The 17,982-nt window shown below is 43.8% G+C and overlaps 1 protein-coding gene across 13 annotated transcripts in view; it reads left to right on the top strand.

Annotated features, from left to right (window-relative positions):
* RAB27A (RAB27A, member RAS oncogene family) overlaps positions 1–12,397 on the top strand; it is a 73,047-nt gene extending 60,650 nt beyond the window's left edge. For 8 of the 13 annotated variants that reach the window (XM_084641615.1, XM_084641614.1, XM_084641609.1 and 5 more), the window contains 2 exons: positions 1,286–1,409; positions 9,791–12,394. In XM_084641615.1, coding sequence (XP_084497741.1) covers positions 1,286–1,409; positions 9,791–9,989 — 323 coding nt within the window. In that variant the 3' untranslated portion in view covers positions 9,990–12,394. Of the gene's footprint in view, positions 1–1,285; positions 1,410–9,790 lie in introns of all 13 variants that reach the window. The other 5 variants (XM_084641613.1, XM_084641621.1, XM_084641610.1 and 2 more) reach the window with 2 other exon arrangements.
* The last annotated feature ends 5,585 nt before the right edge of the window (positions 12,398–17,982 follow it).

Consider the following 17,982-nt stretch of genomic DNA (forward strand, 5'->3'; position numbering starts at 1 on the left):
AACACCTGGGAGTTTTGTTCTGGAGTTTGTTATGGAAGAGACAGGAAGCACTTGCCTAACTGTTAATGCAACAGGAACAGGGAAGTACTCACTTTCCCATTGCCAGCAGCTCACTGGAAAAGCGCATAGGCAGATCCTTCATCCTTAGACTGTGGGTTCACAATCTAGCACTCAAGGGATTTTGAGGCACATCTGCTTCAGTGATTGGCTGGCAATGGGTGCAGGCATGTTACCCAGCTCCACTCCACTGAACCGTAGCAAGAGGTTTGGTGCATTTTGTCCCCTAATCAGAGCCATTAGTATCGGGGAGGGGTAATGGGCAATACTGGATGACGTCCCCTACTGGCTGATGGGGTGGAACATTGTGCTTAACATAAAATCTGCACATCCATAAAACCAGTTTGCATGAATTGTTATTGAAAAGAGGCACGTGTACAGAATATCGAAAACCATCCATGGCTACTGGTCTATGGTAACGTCCTTTCCTCCGTATATCATAAAAACTCCGTTCTCCAGTACTGTAATTGAAGACCTTTGAGAGTGTTATGGAAAATCTTAACAAATATTGTGCCCTTGACTTCAGTGGAATTGCCGTTTGAATGGATTTGGCTCGTTCCATGTATTTTCTGTATTGTCCTGCTTTTTAAATATTAGGCATGTTTGGACTGAAGTAGGATTTTTGTTTGAGATAATCTGCTTGTCTTTCAACTGATGTCAAAACACTCTGGCATCACAACTGATTGTGGAGATGAGTGTCCCAAAGTGGAGTAATGACTTCACATGGAGAGAAGGGTGGTCTGGGGTCCTAGCACTCGGGAGACTAGGCTGAGTTCCCTGCTCTGCCACAGACTTCCTGGGTGACCTTTGGCAAATTGTGTCCGAGTTTCCCATCTGTAAAATGGGGATAAAAGCACTTCCCTACTTCACTGGGGTGTTGTGAATGTAAATACGTTAGGGATTTTAAGCTCTTGAATCATATAGTAATGGGGGTCTTATAAACATCTAAGATAGAGTAAGCAGCAGGACCAGATGAACTTATAAGCAGCAAAGATCCCACTGGGGTGCAAATATCGCAACTGCTTTTAATAAAATATTTAAAAAAAAAAAAAAAAAGGTTGGGGAAGAAAACGGGTGAGAAATTGGCCCCAAACTTATTTTTCTCATGTCCGAGAATTACTTCCCCAAGTTCTCCATTTCCCTTTTTAAAAGGTATTCATGTTCTAAGTGAACATTATACATAACAGAATAAGATAAGTCCTGCTTTTGCTGTTTGTTTTGCTGTTAGGCCAGCTACAAATGCATGCGTATTGTGAAAACCCTGATATTGTATTATGTGGAAACAAAAGTGATATGGAAGACCAGAGAATGGTGAAAGAAGAGGAGGCAAAGGAACTTGCGGAAAAATATGGGCAAGTATCATCTTCTTGTGGTTAAAACAAAACTAAATGTGTTTTTTGAAAGGTCTATGATGTTGCTTCGTGTATTGGAAAGCTCTTGTTAGAATGGTCATCTTGGAACACCCAGGGACCTGTTTGATCTCGTATCCTGTCTCTGACAGAGGCAATTGCCACACGCTTTAAGCAAAGATATGCACTTTATTGCGCAGTACTGCAGCATGAGGGAGGTATCTTTGTGCCCCTCTGCCCTTGCAGTAGAAAACAAAGTAAACACCTCTCCAGAACTTGATGGAGAATACATTTCATTTATGAGGAGATGAAGCTACGCAGAATCCTAGAAATGGCTATAAGGCTGGAAGGGACCTCAAGAGATCATCTGGTCCATTCTCTCTCCCCCTCCCCACCCCCTTCCCGCCCCATGATGAGGCAGGATTAAGTATACCCTGACAGGCATACATTTAAGCTGTCCTTAAAAACCTCCAACCTCTCTAGGTAACTTGTTCCAACACTTAAACTTTCAAACTCTAAGGATAGTTTTCCTAATATCTAATCTAAATCTCTCTTGCTGCAAATTAAGCTAGTTAATTGTGTCCTACCCTCAGTGAACATGAAGAACAGTTGATCACTGTCCTATTCAGAACAGTCTTGTCTACATATTTGAAGACTGTTATCATATCCCCTCTCAGCCTTCTCTTTTCTAGACTAAACATGCACAGTTCTTTCAATCGTTTCTCATAGTTCCAACCTCTTTTAGTTCCAAACCATGTTTTCTAAACCTCTTATCGTTTTTGTTATCCTCTCTGGACTCTCCAATTTAGCCACGTCTTTTTTAAAAGTGTAGTGCCCAAGACTGGACACAATAGTCCAGCCAATGCCTCACCAGTGCTGAGTAGAGCAGAACAATTAACTGCTGTTAGTACACCTCAGAATGACACTTGCCCTGTTGACTTGTATTCAGTGTATGATTCATTATAATCCCCACGTCCTTTTCTGCAGTACTGCTGCCTAGCCAGTTATTCCCCATTTTGTGATTGTACATTTGATTTGTTTCTTTGTCAGTGCAGCACTGTGCACTTGTCTTTAATTTCATCCTATGGATTTTAGACCAATTCTCTGATTTATCAAGATCATTTTGAATCCTAATCCTGCCCTCCATAGTGCTTGCAGTCTTTCCCAGCTTGATTTCATTTTCAGTTTTTTGAAGTCTACTCTCCTTTGTCATCCAAGTCATTAATGAAAATATTGAATAGTACCGGATGCAAGACAGACCCCTGTGGGACCCCTCTAGATACACCCTCTCAGTTTGACAGTGAACCATTGATAACTAAGGCTAAAATTTAGTCAAGGGTATTTTTAGTAAAAGTCATAGACAGGTCATTCATGGGGCAATGAACAAAAAATCATGGCCCTGTGACCTGTCCATGACATGTACTATATACTCCTGACTAAATCTAGGGTGTTCTGGGGCGCTCTGGGGGCACCGCTGGTGCCAGGACTGCTGCCGTTGCTGGAGGGGGGGCAGTGGAGCTGGCCCTAGCTGCTCCAATGGCCCTGGGGTCAGGCACAGGGGCAGGCCGCAGAAGTTCCAGAGGTCCCGGAAAGTCACAGAATCTGACCTCCATGACAGACTTGCAGCTTTATTGATAACTACTCTTTGAGTGTTGTCTTTCAACCAGTTGTGCATCCACCTTACAGTAATGCATTTAGACCATATTTCCCAAGTTTACTTATGAAAATGTCATATGGGCAGAGGTGAAAATAAGTTGGTCCGGTATAGTGTACTGGTAAGAAAGCCGGTACACAGCCAACCACCAACCGCGCTGGCAGGACTGCTGATGGTGGGGTGGGGCAAAAGGAGCAGCTGCCCCAGGGCCTGGCAATTTAAAAGGGCTCGGGACTTCCAGCAGCAGCCACAGCCCCTTTAAATCGCCGCTCGAGCCCTGGGACTCCTGGCTGCTGCCGCTGCTACCCCAGGGCTCCAACAGTGATTTAAAGGGCCTGGGGCTCCAGCTGCTGCCGCAGTATCAGCTGGAGCTCCAGGCGGTGCGGGCTGGGCAGTGCTGAAGGGCTGGTTGCAGGAGTCTGGCCCCAGCCCCCACCCCCCCGTTCCACCTGAGGCCCCACCCCTTCTGGGGGCCAGAGCCGCCTCCCCACCTTGCCCAGGACCCCAGCCGCCCTGCGTACCGGTAAGTCCATTAAATTTCACCCCTGCATATGGGACGGTGTCAAAAGCCAAAATCATGATTAATACTACCCTGTAGTATTTAGTATGACTACAGTAGGCAGAGAACCTAATTTCCTTGTGCAGTGAAACCCGAGAGTATCGTTTAGTCAGATTTGTTCATCACATTAAATTCTGGAAGAAACTGGAGGCAGTACTAAGCAGTGGCACTCTTATTTTTAAGTTAAGCTTAGCCTCACAAATTGTCAACCCTGTTTATTAAGGAGGGACAGAGCAAAATGGGGTTTAGTGCAATAATCCTTCCTTCCTTTTTCCTCCTCCAACTTACATGCTTGTGTAATGCTATTTGTGGGGCACTAACCTCAAACCAGCATCGTTTTGTAACATGTACCTTTATAAAAAGGAATGGAAATTTGGGAAATGTGAAGCAGTAGATGATGTGTGTGCATATCGAAATCTTTTTGCATGCCACTTCATACGTTGATATTACTTGCAGAAGGTGAAATGTCTGTTAATCTTGTGGTCAAAATACCAACTTGATCAATTTGGGAATCAAAAACTAGAAGGCTGATTCATAGATCAGATTTGACTCTGTGAGCTGCTCTATGGTTCTCAGTCCTTATAAGTGGATGAGGAAAGTTACTACTAATAGAGATGTTCTTACATCTTCAAAAGATGGGGTAGAAAAGGGGAGCGACCCTTCCTCACTGAGTGAGCTGTTGCTGCTGCTAACCATTCTGGATACTACTGAAAATTTCCCCCCATGCCTGTTACAAGTAAATGTTGCATTTAGAGTGGGACAGTCACTAGGAGACTGATTAGTCCATTATTAAATATTTAACGCTTAGCATTTTAACAGCATTAACTAAACCTCACAAATTAAGAGAAAAGAAAAGGAGTACTTGTGGCACCTTAGAGACTAACCAATTTATTTGAGCATAAGCTTTCGTGAGCTACAGCTCACTTCATTGGAGTGAGCTACAGCTCATGAAAGCTTATGCTCAAATAAATTGGTTAGTCTCTAAGGTGCCACAAGTACTCCTTTTCCTTTTGCGAGTACAGACTAACATAGCTGCTACTCTGAAACCTGAAATTAAGAGAAGACAAGCAAGAATTATCTGCATTTTACAGATGGTGGTGACCTATTAAGGCTACCATGCATGGCAGCAGGAGAGGAGATTTTAAAAATTCCACCTATGATTTATCTCTGTAAATTTGTGCCTAAATAAATAATAGGGCTCTCCCTCTACTAATCCAACAGGTTCCTTTGCCTATGATTGCCCAGTTACCTTTGTGTCTCTCAGAAATCCAGACTTTCATTTCTCTTTAATTGTATAAACAGAAGCATAATTGTATCAACCAAAGGATTCAGGTGAAAGTCATTTGAAGCTTTTCATTCTTACAGTCTCCACCCTTGCATTCCTGACCTTCAGCTACGTTAGCTATTTCTTCACCTAATGAGAATGGAAGATTTACACAGTATGACAGAAGCATGTAGGTTGCTCAGCAGCGGGCCCAAGAGACAGTTCCTTGAGGCTCCAAAATCTCTTTAACTAAAAGGATTTCCCCTCTCATGAAATGTGTTGGTAAAACGTTACCTCAATGATGTGATCTTTAATGGCTTAAAACTTTTTTATCGGTATAAGAAAAGGAAGAAATGCTTCTGTATTTAACGGAAGGGCCCGTAATTCTGTCGTTTGTTTCAGCTCCATGACGAATTACTGAGTCTTTCTTAATCATCTGCAGAAGGATCCAGCATTTCCTCCTAACACTTTCATGTTTAACACATAGCCCAACAGTCCAGTGCTTTGCAGTGTGTGTATTCAATGAACCTCTCCCCAGTTTTTTGGACCTAGCACCCAGGATACTGCTAAAATCCACTTTTGGCACATGAGGGAAAGAGAGAGAGCAAGAGTGCTAGTTTGAGACTTACTGCTCTAGTTATGATCAGCTCTCATCTCCATTTTAAAATGTTACTGTGTTTGTTCACAAACATGTTCGATCAAATTAGCTGACAGGAAGCTGAATGCAACTGAGCAGACAGTGTAAACCAGGACAGACCGTAATCAAACTTTACTGGGACCAGCGGAAGGCTGCTGATTTCCTGTCAAAAGGGAGATAAGAGAGAGAAGGGTGGATGTTAGAGGCAAATTGGGTACAAGTTCAGGTTCCTCTTGCTCTCTCGGCCTGCGTGATAGCCCGCTACTTTGGGGACAGTGGCTGAAACAAACCTTTTATATTAGGGGCTTTAACGGGCCAGGACAGATTTTGCAATAATATACTGCATAATACATATGCTCTGCCCTGGTGGGCCAAGTCCCTTGCTTGACTAACCACTCTTCTATCCCATTCGCAGTATACTTTTGAACTAGGCAGCTGGGTTAGACATGATTCATTCTCAAGCCCCCTCCAAGCATACAAATAATAAGCCTGTGTTTGTTTCTGCTTCATCAGGAAAGGCATTCTAGGAACAGAGACTGTGTTTTTTATCACCACCAAGTATAGTGCCTGTGAATAGAGGTCCACATGTTCTTTTCAGATCCAGACCAGAAAAGACATCTTGGGAAATAGCTCTTGGGGAAAAATATTCTCTGCTCCTGCAACTGCATTTCATCTGGTCATTTCCTCTACTGTGAAAAATTAGCACCTGAATAAGTCTGTCCTTATTTCCATTGATAGATGCCCAATTTATTTATATACAAGTATTTAAAAAAGCAAGCTTGTCCAGTTACAACAAGGTCCTTGAGTCATTCCTCAGGCTGTCAGGATTAATTTTCATGTATGTAGTATGTTAAAAAAAGTCCATAAATTAATAGATTTTAAATTGTTCAATAGATAGTCTCCCCCCATCTCCCTTTGGTCTTGTGTACATTGCTTAATTTATCATATTGCTTATTCTTTGCATTTCATATAATCAGGAAATAACTGATTTTAAATGAGACAAAATGGAAGTGTCATCAGCTCTTTCCTCTCTGAACCCCTCCTAAGTAAATTGGTTTTAAAATTCAACCACACCCTTTGGCACACTGAGGCTGCCAAAATAAAAAGCAGACAGACAAGTTGGGTGAGGTAATTTCTTTTATAGGACCACCTTCTGTTGGCAAGAGACAAGCTTTTAAGCTTACACAGACCCTGAGAAAGAGCATTAAAACATATTACCTCACCCACCTTGTGTCTCTAATATCCTCGGACCAACATGGTGACAACAACACTGCATACAATAAATATAAAAAGCAGTAACAAGTCAAGGTGGAGAAAGGAAAATGCTTTGTGTATCACAGCTTCAGAAGAGGAGTTGAAGTGGTGGTGTGATGTTGTCTGGAACAATCATTAGCTCTCTTCACTTGGGTGAAGCTGCCAGTTACACTTACAGTATTAGACATGACTTGTTGGATTCTTCTGTTGGCAATAAGAATGGCTTGGTGATTCATTACATAGCTGAGATGTAAATGACAGAATTACCTGCCCTTCCTGTAAGGCAGTACCTGAGATTTTTCCGAGTGTTTGTCTATTTGTTCTAGGCTGAGAATTTCACATTCTTGTGCTGAACAGTTTTCATGGGGAATATGGCAGTAGTTTACAAAGGATTAAAAGTGTACCTTTTCCACCTGAATTGGTCCCAAGGAAAAGTTTCAGAGATCACAGCAAATCAAGAGTTTGATGTCTGTGGAAACTGCCTCTCCAGTTCCTAAATGGATCATTTCTTTTATTTACTCCTCCTCACTCCTTCAGCAGCTGTGTGACCTATACATGCAGTCCCAAAAGATGTTAGTATTTTTCAGTGTTATACAGTGTACAATTTTGAGACTGTAACTTAGTTTTCATGAGTGCAGGTATCCTTGCAGGGTGACATACTAACTGTAGATGGAGCTGTAATTTTATGTCAAAATGACTGACCCAGAAGAGCAGTGTATAAAGCAATAACTAGGGCAAGTTTCCAGTTATTTCCTGGGGCCACTCTCACCTGAAGGATTTATTTCAGTGGGGAAAATCTAGAATTTCACTAATATGCAGCCTATTTATTGGATTAATATTGCAAATTTATACTAGACTTGTAGATGATACATGACAAAGGTATGTTCACTTAGAGACTTTTTGTCCAACAACAGATTCAAAATATTGAGAGAACAAAGTATTTCTACCTTTTTACTAAATACATCTCCTTTATTTCATCAAATGAATATTCTTTCCCCTGTGTTTGCATCCTGTGTCAGAAGATGAAGGAGTTATAAACAAGGATTATTCCCTCTAGCTCTGGAGCACAGCTTCAAGTGTTTAAACCAGCGATGGGCAAACTACGGCTCAGGGTCCACATCTGTCTCCTTAGATGTTTTTAATCTGGCCCTCGAGCTCCCGCCAGAGAGCAGGGCCGGAAGCTTGCCCTGCTCCGTGTGGCTCCTGGCGGCAGCAACAGCATGTCCCCATTCCGGCTTCTACACATAGGGGCAGCCAAGGGGCTCTGCATGCTGACCCTGCCCAAGCGCTGTGCCTGCAGTTCCCATTGTCCGGGAACCATGGCCAATGGGAGCTGCAGGGGCGGCGCCTGCAGATGGGGCAGCATGCAGAGCTTCCTGGCCGTGCCTCTGTGTAGGAGCTGGAGCACGGACATGCCGCTGCTTCTGGGAGCTTGAGGTAAGCGCACCTCTGACCCTATCCCTGCCCCAGCCCTGATCCCCTTCCTGTCCTCCAAACCCCTTGGTTCCAGCCCGGAGCACCCTCCTGCACTGCAAGCCCTCATCCTCAGCCCCACCCCAGAGCCCACACCCCCAGCTGGAGCCCTCGCCCCCAATTTCGTGATCATTCTTGGCCCGCCATACAATTTTCATACCCAGATTTGGCCCTCAGGCCAAAAAGTTTGCCCACCCCTGGTTTAAACAGACTTTCAGGAAGTTCACTAAATATATAAGAAGCAGAAATGTTGGGGGAGAGTGGGTTGTCTGGACTACCATGGAGTAAAAGGAGCAGCTGAGGAGAACACTGCACAATAGCTAGATGACTTTTGTATCCATCTTCACTACGGAGGATGTTGTGGAGATGATACTCTTTCCTGGTAATAAGGAAATCTCCATTTCCCAAGTCACCTTTTCCCATCTTTCTTCTCCAATGTGCGCAATTCAAGGTTGTCCATCCCTGTCCTTTCCTCTTTTACCGCTTTCACGTGCTTTCCTCCTTCTGTTCTCTCTCTCTTGCTTTTTCCCCTCAACTTCAATGCCTATCTCTGTCCCCTATCTTGCCTTCACTCCTCTTCCCCTAAATTACTAGTCTCTTCTTGCACCCTAAGGTGCAATCCAGAATCAGGGGAATCCAGATCAGTGAAGAGACAATGATTGACCATCCCACATGCACTGCCCATTGTCTCTGATGTTTGCCACTGCCCCAAATCTGAATCCTTAAGTGGCCCATTCTCCCCGGATTCCTTGCAGCTGCCACTCTGTGCTGGAAATAGTGAGATTCACATAATGGGAGAGCCCATGGAGGAAGCACCTAGAGCAGGAGTTGAAGAGGCAACTGTTCTCTGAGACCTTGAGGTCCTCAGGAGCCGGAGGAATACAATAGCACGAAGAGTGTTATGTCCTTGGCTCTTTTCTGCTGGAGAGAAACTTTTGAGGGAGCGACATCACATACGCACAGTGGCTGTGGTACATACATTTCCCACCCCCACCCCCCCTTTAATGAGCATTGCCTTTGCACCAGTTCAGCTACACCCTTGGTAGCTAGTGTACAAGATGTCTTGGCAGCCCATATATGTCAGCACTTCCATTATTGCTACCACCAATAGAGCAGCCATGGTGGGAAGTTTTAAGTAAAATGCTTGTGGAGATGAGGCCCAACAGAGCAATTGCATCTGTCTATGGTTAAAAGAAAGGACTCGAACACAGAACTCCAGGATTTTTTTTTTCCTGGCTCACTGTGGAATTCACAATCCACCAATGCCCCAGTAAAATGGGGTTAATACCCACCTCACCGGGCTGTTATTAGTTTAATTAATATTTGTCCTGCTTTTGTGCTTCTAAGCACGTCACAAAGGGTTGCATTTAAATTTCAGCTTTTGTTGAATTCTGTTTGATTCTGTTGACGTCTCCAGACATTCTCTAAGGCGAATGTTTTTATGCACATGGCCATAACCATATAATGCGTTCCTTCCAGGGAAGGTCTCACTTGATCTGTGATGGTGGGTGTTTTTTTGTTTTTTTTGTTTTCCCCTTTACAGGATACCATATTTTGAAACAAGTGCAGCTAATGGAACTAATGTGACCAAGGCAGTTGAAACTCTGCTTGACCTTATCATGAAGCGCATGGAACGGTGCGTGGACAAGTCATGGATACCCGAGGGGGTAGTACGGTCCAATGGACACAGCTCTACTGAGCAGCTACATGAGGAGAAAGAGAAAGGCAAATGTGGCTGTTGAGAAACCAACTTCATTGCAACAATTAAATTAACATATTTATGTTAAAGTATAGTACAGTTGTAGCTTAATGGATTCATTTATGGACAGCTCTTACCATATGGATATATAATAACAAAGCTGTATTAATTCTTGGTATTTGCTTTCTAACAACATTAACCGTTGCTTGGCAAATGTTTAATTTATTAGCAGTTAGCCAGACATGTATGTTTAGGTTTGGTGCAACATTGGACACTCTCAACTTTCAGTATCTTAGTCTGTAACAATGGTAAACCAGTCAACTTAAGTCCTATTTGAACAGAAATGTTCCATCATTACAGCAATAATGATAAACAGCAAACTGTATGTGCTTTTCAAAAGCAGGCAAGTAATTTTACCTTGTTTTTCATGAATTATTAGTGTCTAATCATAGGAGCTAAAATAGGGCTATTTTTATATGGAATAAAAAGCTGTCTAGAGAAATGCCAAGATGACACTTGTACAGCACTATTGCTATGCCATGCAGTCGTGAACTTGATCTTCTAAACTCCAACTGTACTATAGGAAAGGTTCAATACATTCTAATAGATCACCTAACGTGAATTTCAAGAACGTGCTGAGGCATATACATACCAAGGGCAGGTCTACACTTAAAATGTACCATTTGGTGCAGCTGCACCACTCTACCACTTAAGTGAAGATACTCCTACACCGATGGGCAAGAGCTTTCCTGATGGCATAGTTAATCTATGAGGCGGTAGCTATGTCGACAGGAGAAGCTCTCCAATTGACATAGTGCTATCTACACTGGGGGTTAGGTCGGTATAACTGACTCACTCAGGCGTGGATTTTTCATACCCCGGAGCAATGTAGTTATACCAATATAGGTCTGTAATGTAGAGGAGATTGTAGATGGGGTGTGTGTTTATGAATGCATACGTTTTTATATACAAACTCTTTTATGTTTTAACAGGAATTTAGGGCAAGCTAAGTGCCAGCAAAATTTCATCAGAGCTAGTGCTTTGCACTGAATTTGTTTGTACCAAGCGTACATTTGGAACATTTCTTCTTCAAATTTGGACTGAAAATTTAAATATTGGTCTTATTCTGGTGAGCTATAACTGCCTAAGACATCAATGCTGTTTAAATTAGTATATCCGTAAATGTATAAAGCTGGTTTTCTTCGGTTTATCTCTGGGTCCTGTACATCTTGTACATGTTTTGTATGTGTTTTGTTCATTCCTTTTAGTCTCACCTAAAGTAGAATTGAGGGAGTATGTTTTGATTATGTAAAAGAATACTCTTTCTGGTGTATGATCATTTTTATTTATCCTCAGATATGATATAAGGAATAATCAGTATTCTTTTACATTTCTTTTCAGCCTGATTATGTGATATGCCTAATAAACTGTTTTCTACTGTAGCAGGTTCATATAACTCTAAAATATTGCCAAGTAAAGTCTCAACATGCCAAATCCAGACTCTTTTTATAAACTTCTCATAGCAATTTGTTTACAGAACTCCAAAGCTACTGCTGCTTTTAGAAATTAAATATTTATTTATTTAAAAGTGCTAGTTATTTTGGCTACCACATGCTCAGGCAAACTTCTACACTCAGATGGCAGCATGAGATGTAATGCAATATCTTTTTAATTTAAAAAAATTGAATATGTTAAAAGGACCAAAAATGTGTTGTAGAAAGGTAGCTGAGAAGAAAGTGATATCTTCACTGAATTGAATAGAAACTTTGTACATTTCCGATTGCTTTTTAGAAATACAGAAAGTGTTAAAACTCACTGCTAGCTGTCAAAAAACATTCTGTAAAGCAACGCGTTTGTTCTTTAACAAACACACAATGTAAATATTGGGTTTTTATCACAACCTACACAGGATATATAACCTTGTGCAATATAAGTTGAATGCGAAGGTACTATGACAGAAGTTGTATCATTTTATATTGTATGAATTACTGTATTTTCTGCTGTACCATACCAAGAATCAAAATGCCTGTGGACCAGAGTTACTGTAGTCTAATTCATGAGTGCCTTTTGAAGTTGCTATCGCCTGGGTGGCCAGTAGAGTAACTGTGGAACCCAACACATTTCAGTGCACTTAAATGTCTGGGTTTTTAATGCAGAAATGTAACCCCTCACTTTTCAGAGGGTTCCAATGGAATTTTTGCCACCTATTAATTTTAATAGGAGTTGTGTGGCTAAAATAATTTCCAGTTCCTGAAAAAAGTAAGGATAAGTGCAGCCAACTACTGAGTTTAAATTACTACTGAGGTTACTTAAGTATATTTCCCTTTGAATGCACATGTTTAGATTTTATACTAAATACTATAATTGCCATATTTTGTCCTACATTTGTATGTATCTATTTTACAGTGCTGTAAAATCAAAAATCTATCTTCATGAAATTGCTTTGATGTAACGCCATAAATACATACCTGTATTAAAAATCTATTATACCAATAGTTGAATCTATTTGAGTTATTTATAGCACAACTTTGCACCTACTGCAACTTTCAGCAGTGATTTGAACAGTCCTGTGAGTGACACCATTATACCAGTCTAGAGCTGGTCAAAAATCAGAATTTCCATGGTTTGGAAAATTCTGATATTTTAACATTTGTTTTTGTGCCAAATTAGGAAAAAAGGTTGAAATACTGAATTTTATGCTATTGGCATAAACAGTTGGGCTCCTTGCATCAATAAACAGGAGGGATTAGAAAACAGCCATTTGACTCCTATACAGCTATGGCTAAGGGGTTTATTGGGCTGATACAGTGCCTGTCAGCTGAGCCAACTTCACTAGTTTGAATTGGTGGAATTGACCATGAAAATAGTCATTTTGTGCCTTCCCCAGTGTCAAATTAGTGGCAGTTTATAACAAAATTACTCTTTGTACACTAAATTTGCCAAAGCCTGAATGTTTTAGCTTTCCCAGTCAAAATAGCTATCTTTGCTCCAAAGTCAGTCTTTTTTTCACTCAAAGCATACAGACTCAGCATAGAGTTCAGTATAAATGGAGCCCATGTCTGAGCTGGTGACCAAACAAGAGTAACCTGGCATGGTAAGTAGTTTTATATTTTAGTATGTGAATTGGTCCAAATCCTCACCCCTGCACCAAGCAGCAGTAAACTGGCCTTGGTGCAGAGATCCTGCATGCCATGGACAGAGGTAGGAGCAACATCTCCCTTCTGCAAGGTGCAGAGTGGGAAGTAGAACCGTCCTGCATCAGATGTGGTAATCCGAAGATTGTGGAGTCCATGGTGAGTATCAGCTGTGTCCTCATGCCCTCTTCAGGGGTGAATTCGATGCCCCCCATTTGTGACAGCACAGGAAGGACTATCCCCAGAAAGCAGGTGCAAGGAGTGCCTTCTCACATCCTACCCCATTGGCCCTCCTCTGGGGGAGGAAGAAGGTAAGATCTCAAAGACTCCAAACCACCGAGAAAATGAGCCCTGTCTTGCTCTTACACTGAATAAGTTGCATAAAAGGACTTGATCCTGCAAGGTCCTGAGCACGCTGACCCAATCCCTCAAAACACTTAAGCAGTACCTAACTTGAATCATGTGATTAGTTTTACTGACTTAGGACTCTAAATGTGCTTAAGTGCTTTCCTGAACTGGGCCGGAGTGCTCAGCACCTCGCAAGATCAAGCTCTAGAACAGGGGTTCTCAAACTTCATTGCACTGTGACCCCCCCCTTCTGACAAAAATTACTACACAACCCCAGGAGGCGGGATCAAAACCCACACCTGCCTGAGTCCCGCTGCCCTGGGTTGCGGGGCCAAAGCTCAAGGGGTTCAGTCCCAGACAGGGGGCCAGTAACCTGAACTCGGGCTTCAGCTTTGGCCCCAGGCAGTGGGGCTTGGGCTGAAGACCTCAGGCTTCAGCTTTAGCCCCAGCAAGTCTAAGCCAGCCTTGGCAACCCCATTAAAATGGGGTTCTGACCCACTTTGGGGTCCTGACCCACAGTTTGAGAACCTCTGCTCTAGAAGAACTTGTAAGTGTGGTCTGAACTATCCATCACTGCGTTAAGAGTGAGACATATGAGAAGCCATCCCAGCTTTGCTCAATAGTTTGGCATAGACCAGCAGACAAAAGAGCTACTCAGACTACTGCAAAATCTTCTTCAGGCTCACTGTAAGTAACTCTTTAAGGTAGTTGAGTCATAGAATCATAGAAGATTAGGGTTGGAAGAGACCTCAGGAGTCATTTAGTCCAACCTCCTACTCAAAGCAGGACCAACTCCGTCTAAATCATCCCAGCCAGGGCTTTGTCAAGCCGGGCCTTAAAAACCTCTAAGGATGGAGATTCCACCACTTCCCTAGGTAACCCATTCCTATGCTTCACCACCTTCAGAGTGAAATAGTTTTTCCTAATATCCAACTCAGACTTCCCCCACTGCAACTTGAGACCATTGCTTCTTGTTCTGTCATCTGCCACCACTGAGAACAGCCTAGCTCCATCCTCTTTGGAACCCCCTTCAGGTAGTTGAAGGCTGCTATCAAATCCCCCCTCACTCTTCTGCAGACTAAATAAGCCCAATTCCCTCAGTCTCTCCTCATAAGTCATGTGCCCCAGCCCCCTAATCATTTCCTTGCCCTCCGTGGGATTCTCTCCCATTTGTCCACATCCTTTCTGTAGTGGGGGTCCCAAAACTGGACACACTACTCCAGATGTGGCCTCACCAGTGCCGAATAGAGGGGAATAATCACTTCCCACGATCTGCTGACAACGCTCCTACTAATACAGCCCAATATGCCGTTAGCCTTCTTGGCAACAAGGGCACACCGTAGACTCATATCCAGCTTCTACTCCACTGTAATCCCCAGGTCCTTCTCTGCAGAACTGCCATTTAGCCACTCAGTCCCCAGCCTGTAGCAGTGCATGGAATTCTTCTGTCCTAAGTTCAGGACTCTGCACTTGTCCTTGTTGAACCTCAACAGATTTCTTTTGGCCCAATCCTCCAATTTGTCCAGGTCACTCTGGCCTCTATCCCTACCCTCCAGCGTATCTACCTCTCCCCCCAGCTTAGTGTCAAGCGTGAACTTGCTGAGGGTGAAATCAATCCCATCATTGATGAAGATGTTGAACAAAACTGGTCCCAGGACTGACCCCCGGGTCACTCCGCTTGATGCCAGTTGCTAACTAGACATCAAGCCATTGATCACTACCCATTGAGCCCAACGATCTAGACAGCTTTCTATCCACCCTATAGTCAAACAATCCCTTTCAATAACTGATCTTGTTTCTAGCTCAAGAAAACTCCAATCTACATTCTTTCAGAGCTCAGGGATGTACATTTTAAACCAGAACACAATGATCCTGACTTAATTTAATACTAGGAGATTTAATACTTTGCTGAGAAAAAATAATCCAGCTGAAAGTGCTTGTTTACTATCATTGTGATTTAACATTCCCAGCTTGTCTGTTGCAGGCTTTGTCTGCCAAGTCTGTAATCCAGGCTGTTTAAACCACAGAGGCCACCAAAGACTTTGCAGTGCAATATTTTTACCAAAAGTAAACTGAACGGTTGTGAAATAAATACAGTCCGAAGGGGAAAAATCACAAAAGGCAGGCTGCTCTGACCAATCAAATTGAAGGGGCCTAGGGATTGTAACTGTGTATGCCAGACACCAGAACACAGCAAAGCAGCCCCGAGCTAGCTTGTTTACTTTGTTGGGTTTGCCCCTAGTCATCTAGTAGGCACGTTCATAGCTTCCATCCTAAGATTGCATTGTGTCTGTGAGTGTCTCTCTATTATTTCCTCTTATCAGCCTGCGTCTGTCCAGTCTTCAGTCACAGATGCAGCACATTCACTCTCGGGTGGAGGAAGAGACTAATATATTCTGTACAGCTCTCTCTCGCTGTCTGTTTGTGCCTGTTGAAAGCAAGTGTTCCCTGGGGGAATGAGGGGACTGAGACAGTGCTGCTCACCTGTGTCATGTGCTAGCCTTGGTCTCCTGCACAACAGGGTGGCTCAGACTGGGCTTTTAAACACACCTCCGATGCTCTGTGATTGTGACAATGAGATTTGAAAATCCCACATTGCAGGCTTTCCGCGCCAAACTGCCCCTTCTCTTTTTCTCTTTTAGAAATCTGTATACTCAAAAACTGCTCTAGGCATGTGCTGTTCAACAGCTGGCATATGTGAGTTCGAGGTGAGCCTCGTCAGAGTGAAGCCTAGCTTTACGGAGATACCTGTTTTTAATTGTCTGCTAAGGAAAAGCCCCAGCACCTCACACCAGAATGGTAGATTACGTTTCTACAGTGTCTTCTCTTCTGGAGATCTCAGAGCACTTCACAAAGGTGACTCAAGTTTTTCACCCACCACCGTCCTGTGAAGGAATAATAACAACATGACTCAGTGTTAAGTATGGAACAGTAACCCACTTTTAGATTGGGGGGGAGGAATAAGTCTCAGTAAACTTGTGAGCTTAATTTTGTAGTATAATCTCCATTTTGGACTAGAACAGCCATTTTGTCTGAGTGGGCTGCTAAGCACATGTCAACCCTTAAGCAGGGCGCAAGGTGGTTATGTATTCCAGACAGCTTCCTTGATCACTAATTCAATTACTATGGCTGAGAAAAAAGAAAAGGAGTACTTGTGGCACCTTAGAGACTAACCAGTTTATTTGAGCATAAGATTTCTGTAGCTCACAAAAGCTTATGCTTAAATAAATTGGTTAGTCTCTAAGGTGCCACACGTACTCCTTTTCTTTTTGCGAATACAGACTAACATGGCTGCTACTCTGAAATATGGCTGAGAAGTCATCACTGAGCAATGGAAGGCCTTTCAGCAGCTGGTCCAGTCCCATGGAGTGATGAACTCTTTCCCCAGAAGCCAGACTGTGGGAAGGGCCTGGAATTCTTCAACCTGGCCACATGGCAGAAGAGGACACAGACAGTCTTAAAGATGAGGAGCATGGGGATGGGGGAGGGGTGTTCATCACTACATGCAAGAAGACTGGGCTGGAGAGAGAGCAGAGACTCAGCCTCTCCTAAAACCATGGGTTCCAGAAGGACTGCAAAGGTGTGGGGGGGAGCCCCCCTTCAGCTCAACCCTCCTGGAGCCCCTGAGGGAACCTGCACCCCACCCATCCCAGCCCCTGCCACTGCTCCAGCCCCTGCCACCTCCACTGTTTTATGTGGACCGAGTAGAGGAGGAGACAGACAGACACTGAAGGTGTCCTGCTGCTGATACAAACCCAGCTGGCTGCTGTGGAGACTTTACTGTCCCTCTAGCAGCAAAACTGAAATCAACACAAAAGGGGGGAGGGATAGCTCAGTGGTTTGAGCATTGGCCTGATAAACCTAGGCTTGTAAGTTCAATCCTTGAGGGGACCACATAAGGATCCAGGACAAAAATTGGGGATTGGTCCTGCTTTGAGCAGGGGGTTGGACGAGATGACCTCCAGAGGTCCCTTCCAACCCTGTGATTCTGTGTGGGAGGTGCTGCATGGGGAGGGGGCAGGTGATCAAACATTTTAAAGGGACAGGACAGCACACCCGCCCCACCAACTCTGCCACCCCACCACTCTAGCCAACCCTTCTCTTCCCCTCTCAGATGCCACCCCCCTCCACCCACCCTCCAGGAGCTCCTGCCTCCCTAGCCCAACCCTTCTGGAGCCTCTACCCTCTCCCCTCAATCCTCCTTGAACCCTTGAGGGAGCCCTCCCCAACCAACTCCACCTTCCCACAGCTTCCCCACCCAACAGCCTGACCATCCTGGAGCCCCTCCCTCTCCCTCCGCCATCTCCCCCCGCCCCAGCACACCTAACCTTACCCTCCCTGCTGGCAACCCTGAGGCCCTTGGGTGGCAGGTCCATCCTGCTTCACAGACCTGGTTAGTCCCTGCTGCCAGGAGGAGCCACTGCTGCAGTTTTGACAGCTAGCAGGTGAAGGCCCAACTGCTGACACATGGCATGATGCAGCAGGATGCCCAGGTCCCAGCTGCCCAGGCCAGGCCATTGCATACTCCCTCTTAGCCAGGTTTTAAAAAGTGGA

This window comes from Lepidochelys olivacea (assembly GCF_965140295.1).
Source record: "Lepidochelys olivacea isolate rLepOli2 genome assembly, chromosome: 10".
Taxonomy (NCBI): Eukaryota; Metazoa; Chordata; order Testudines; family Cheloniidae; genus Lepidochelys; species Lepidochelys olivacea.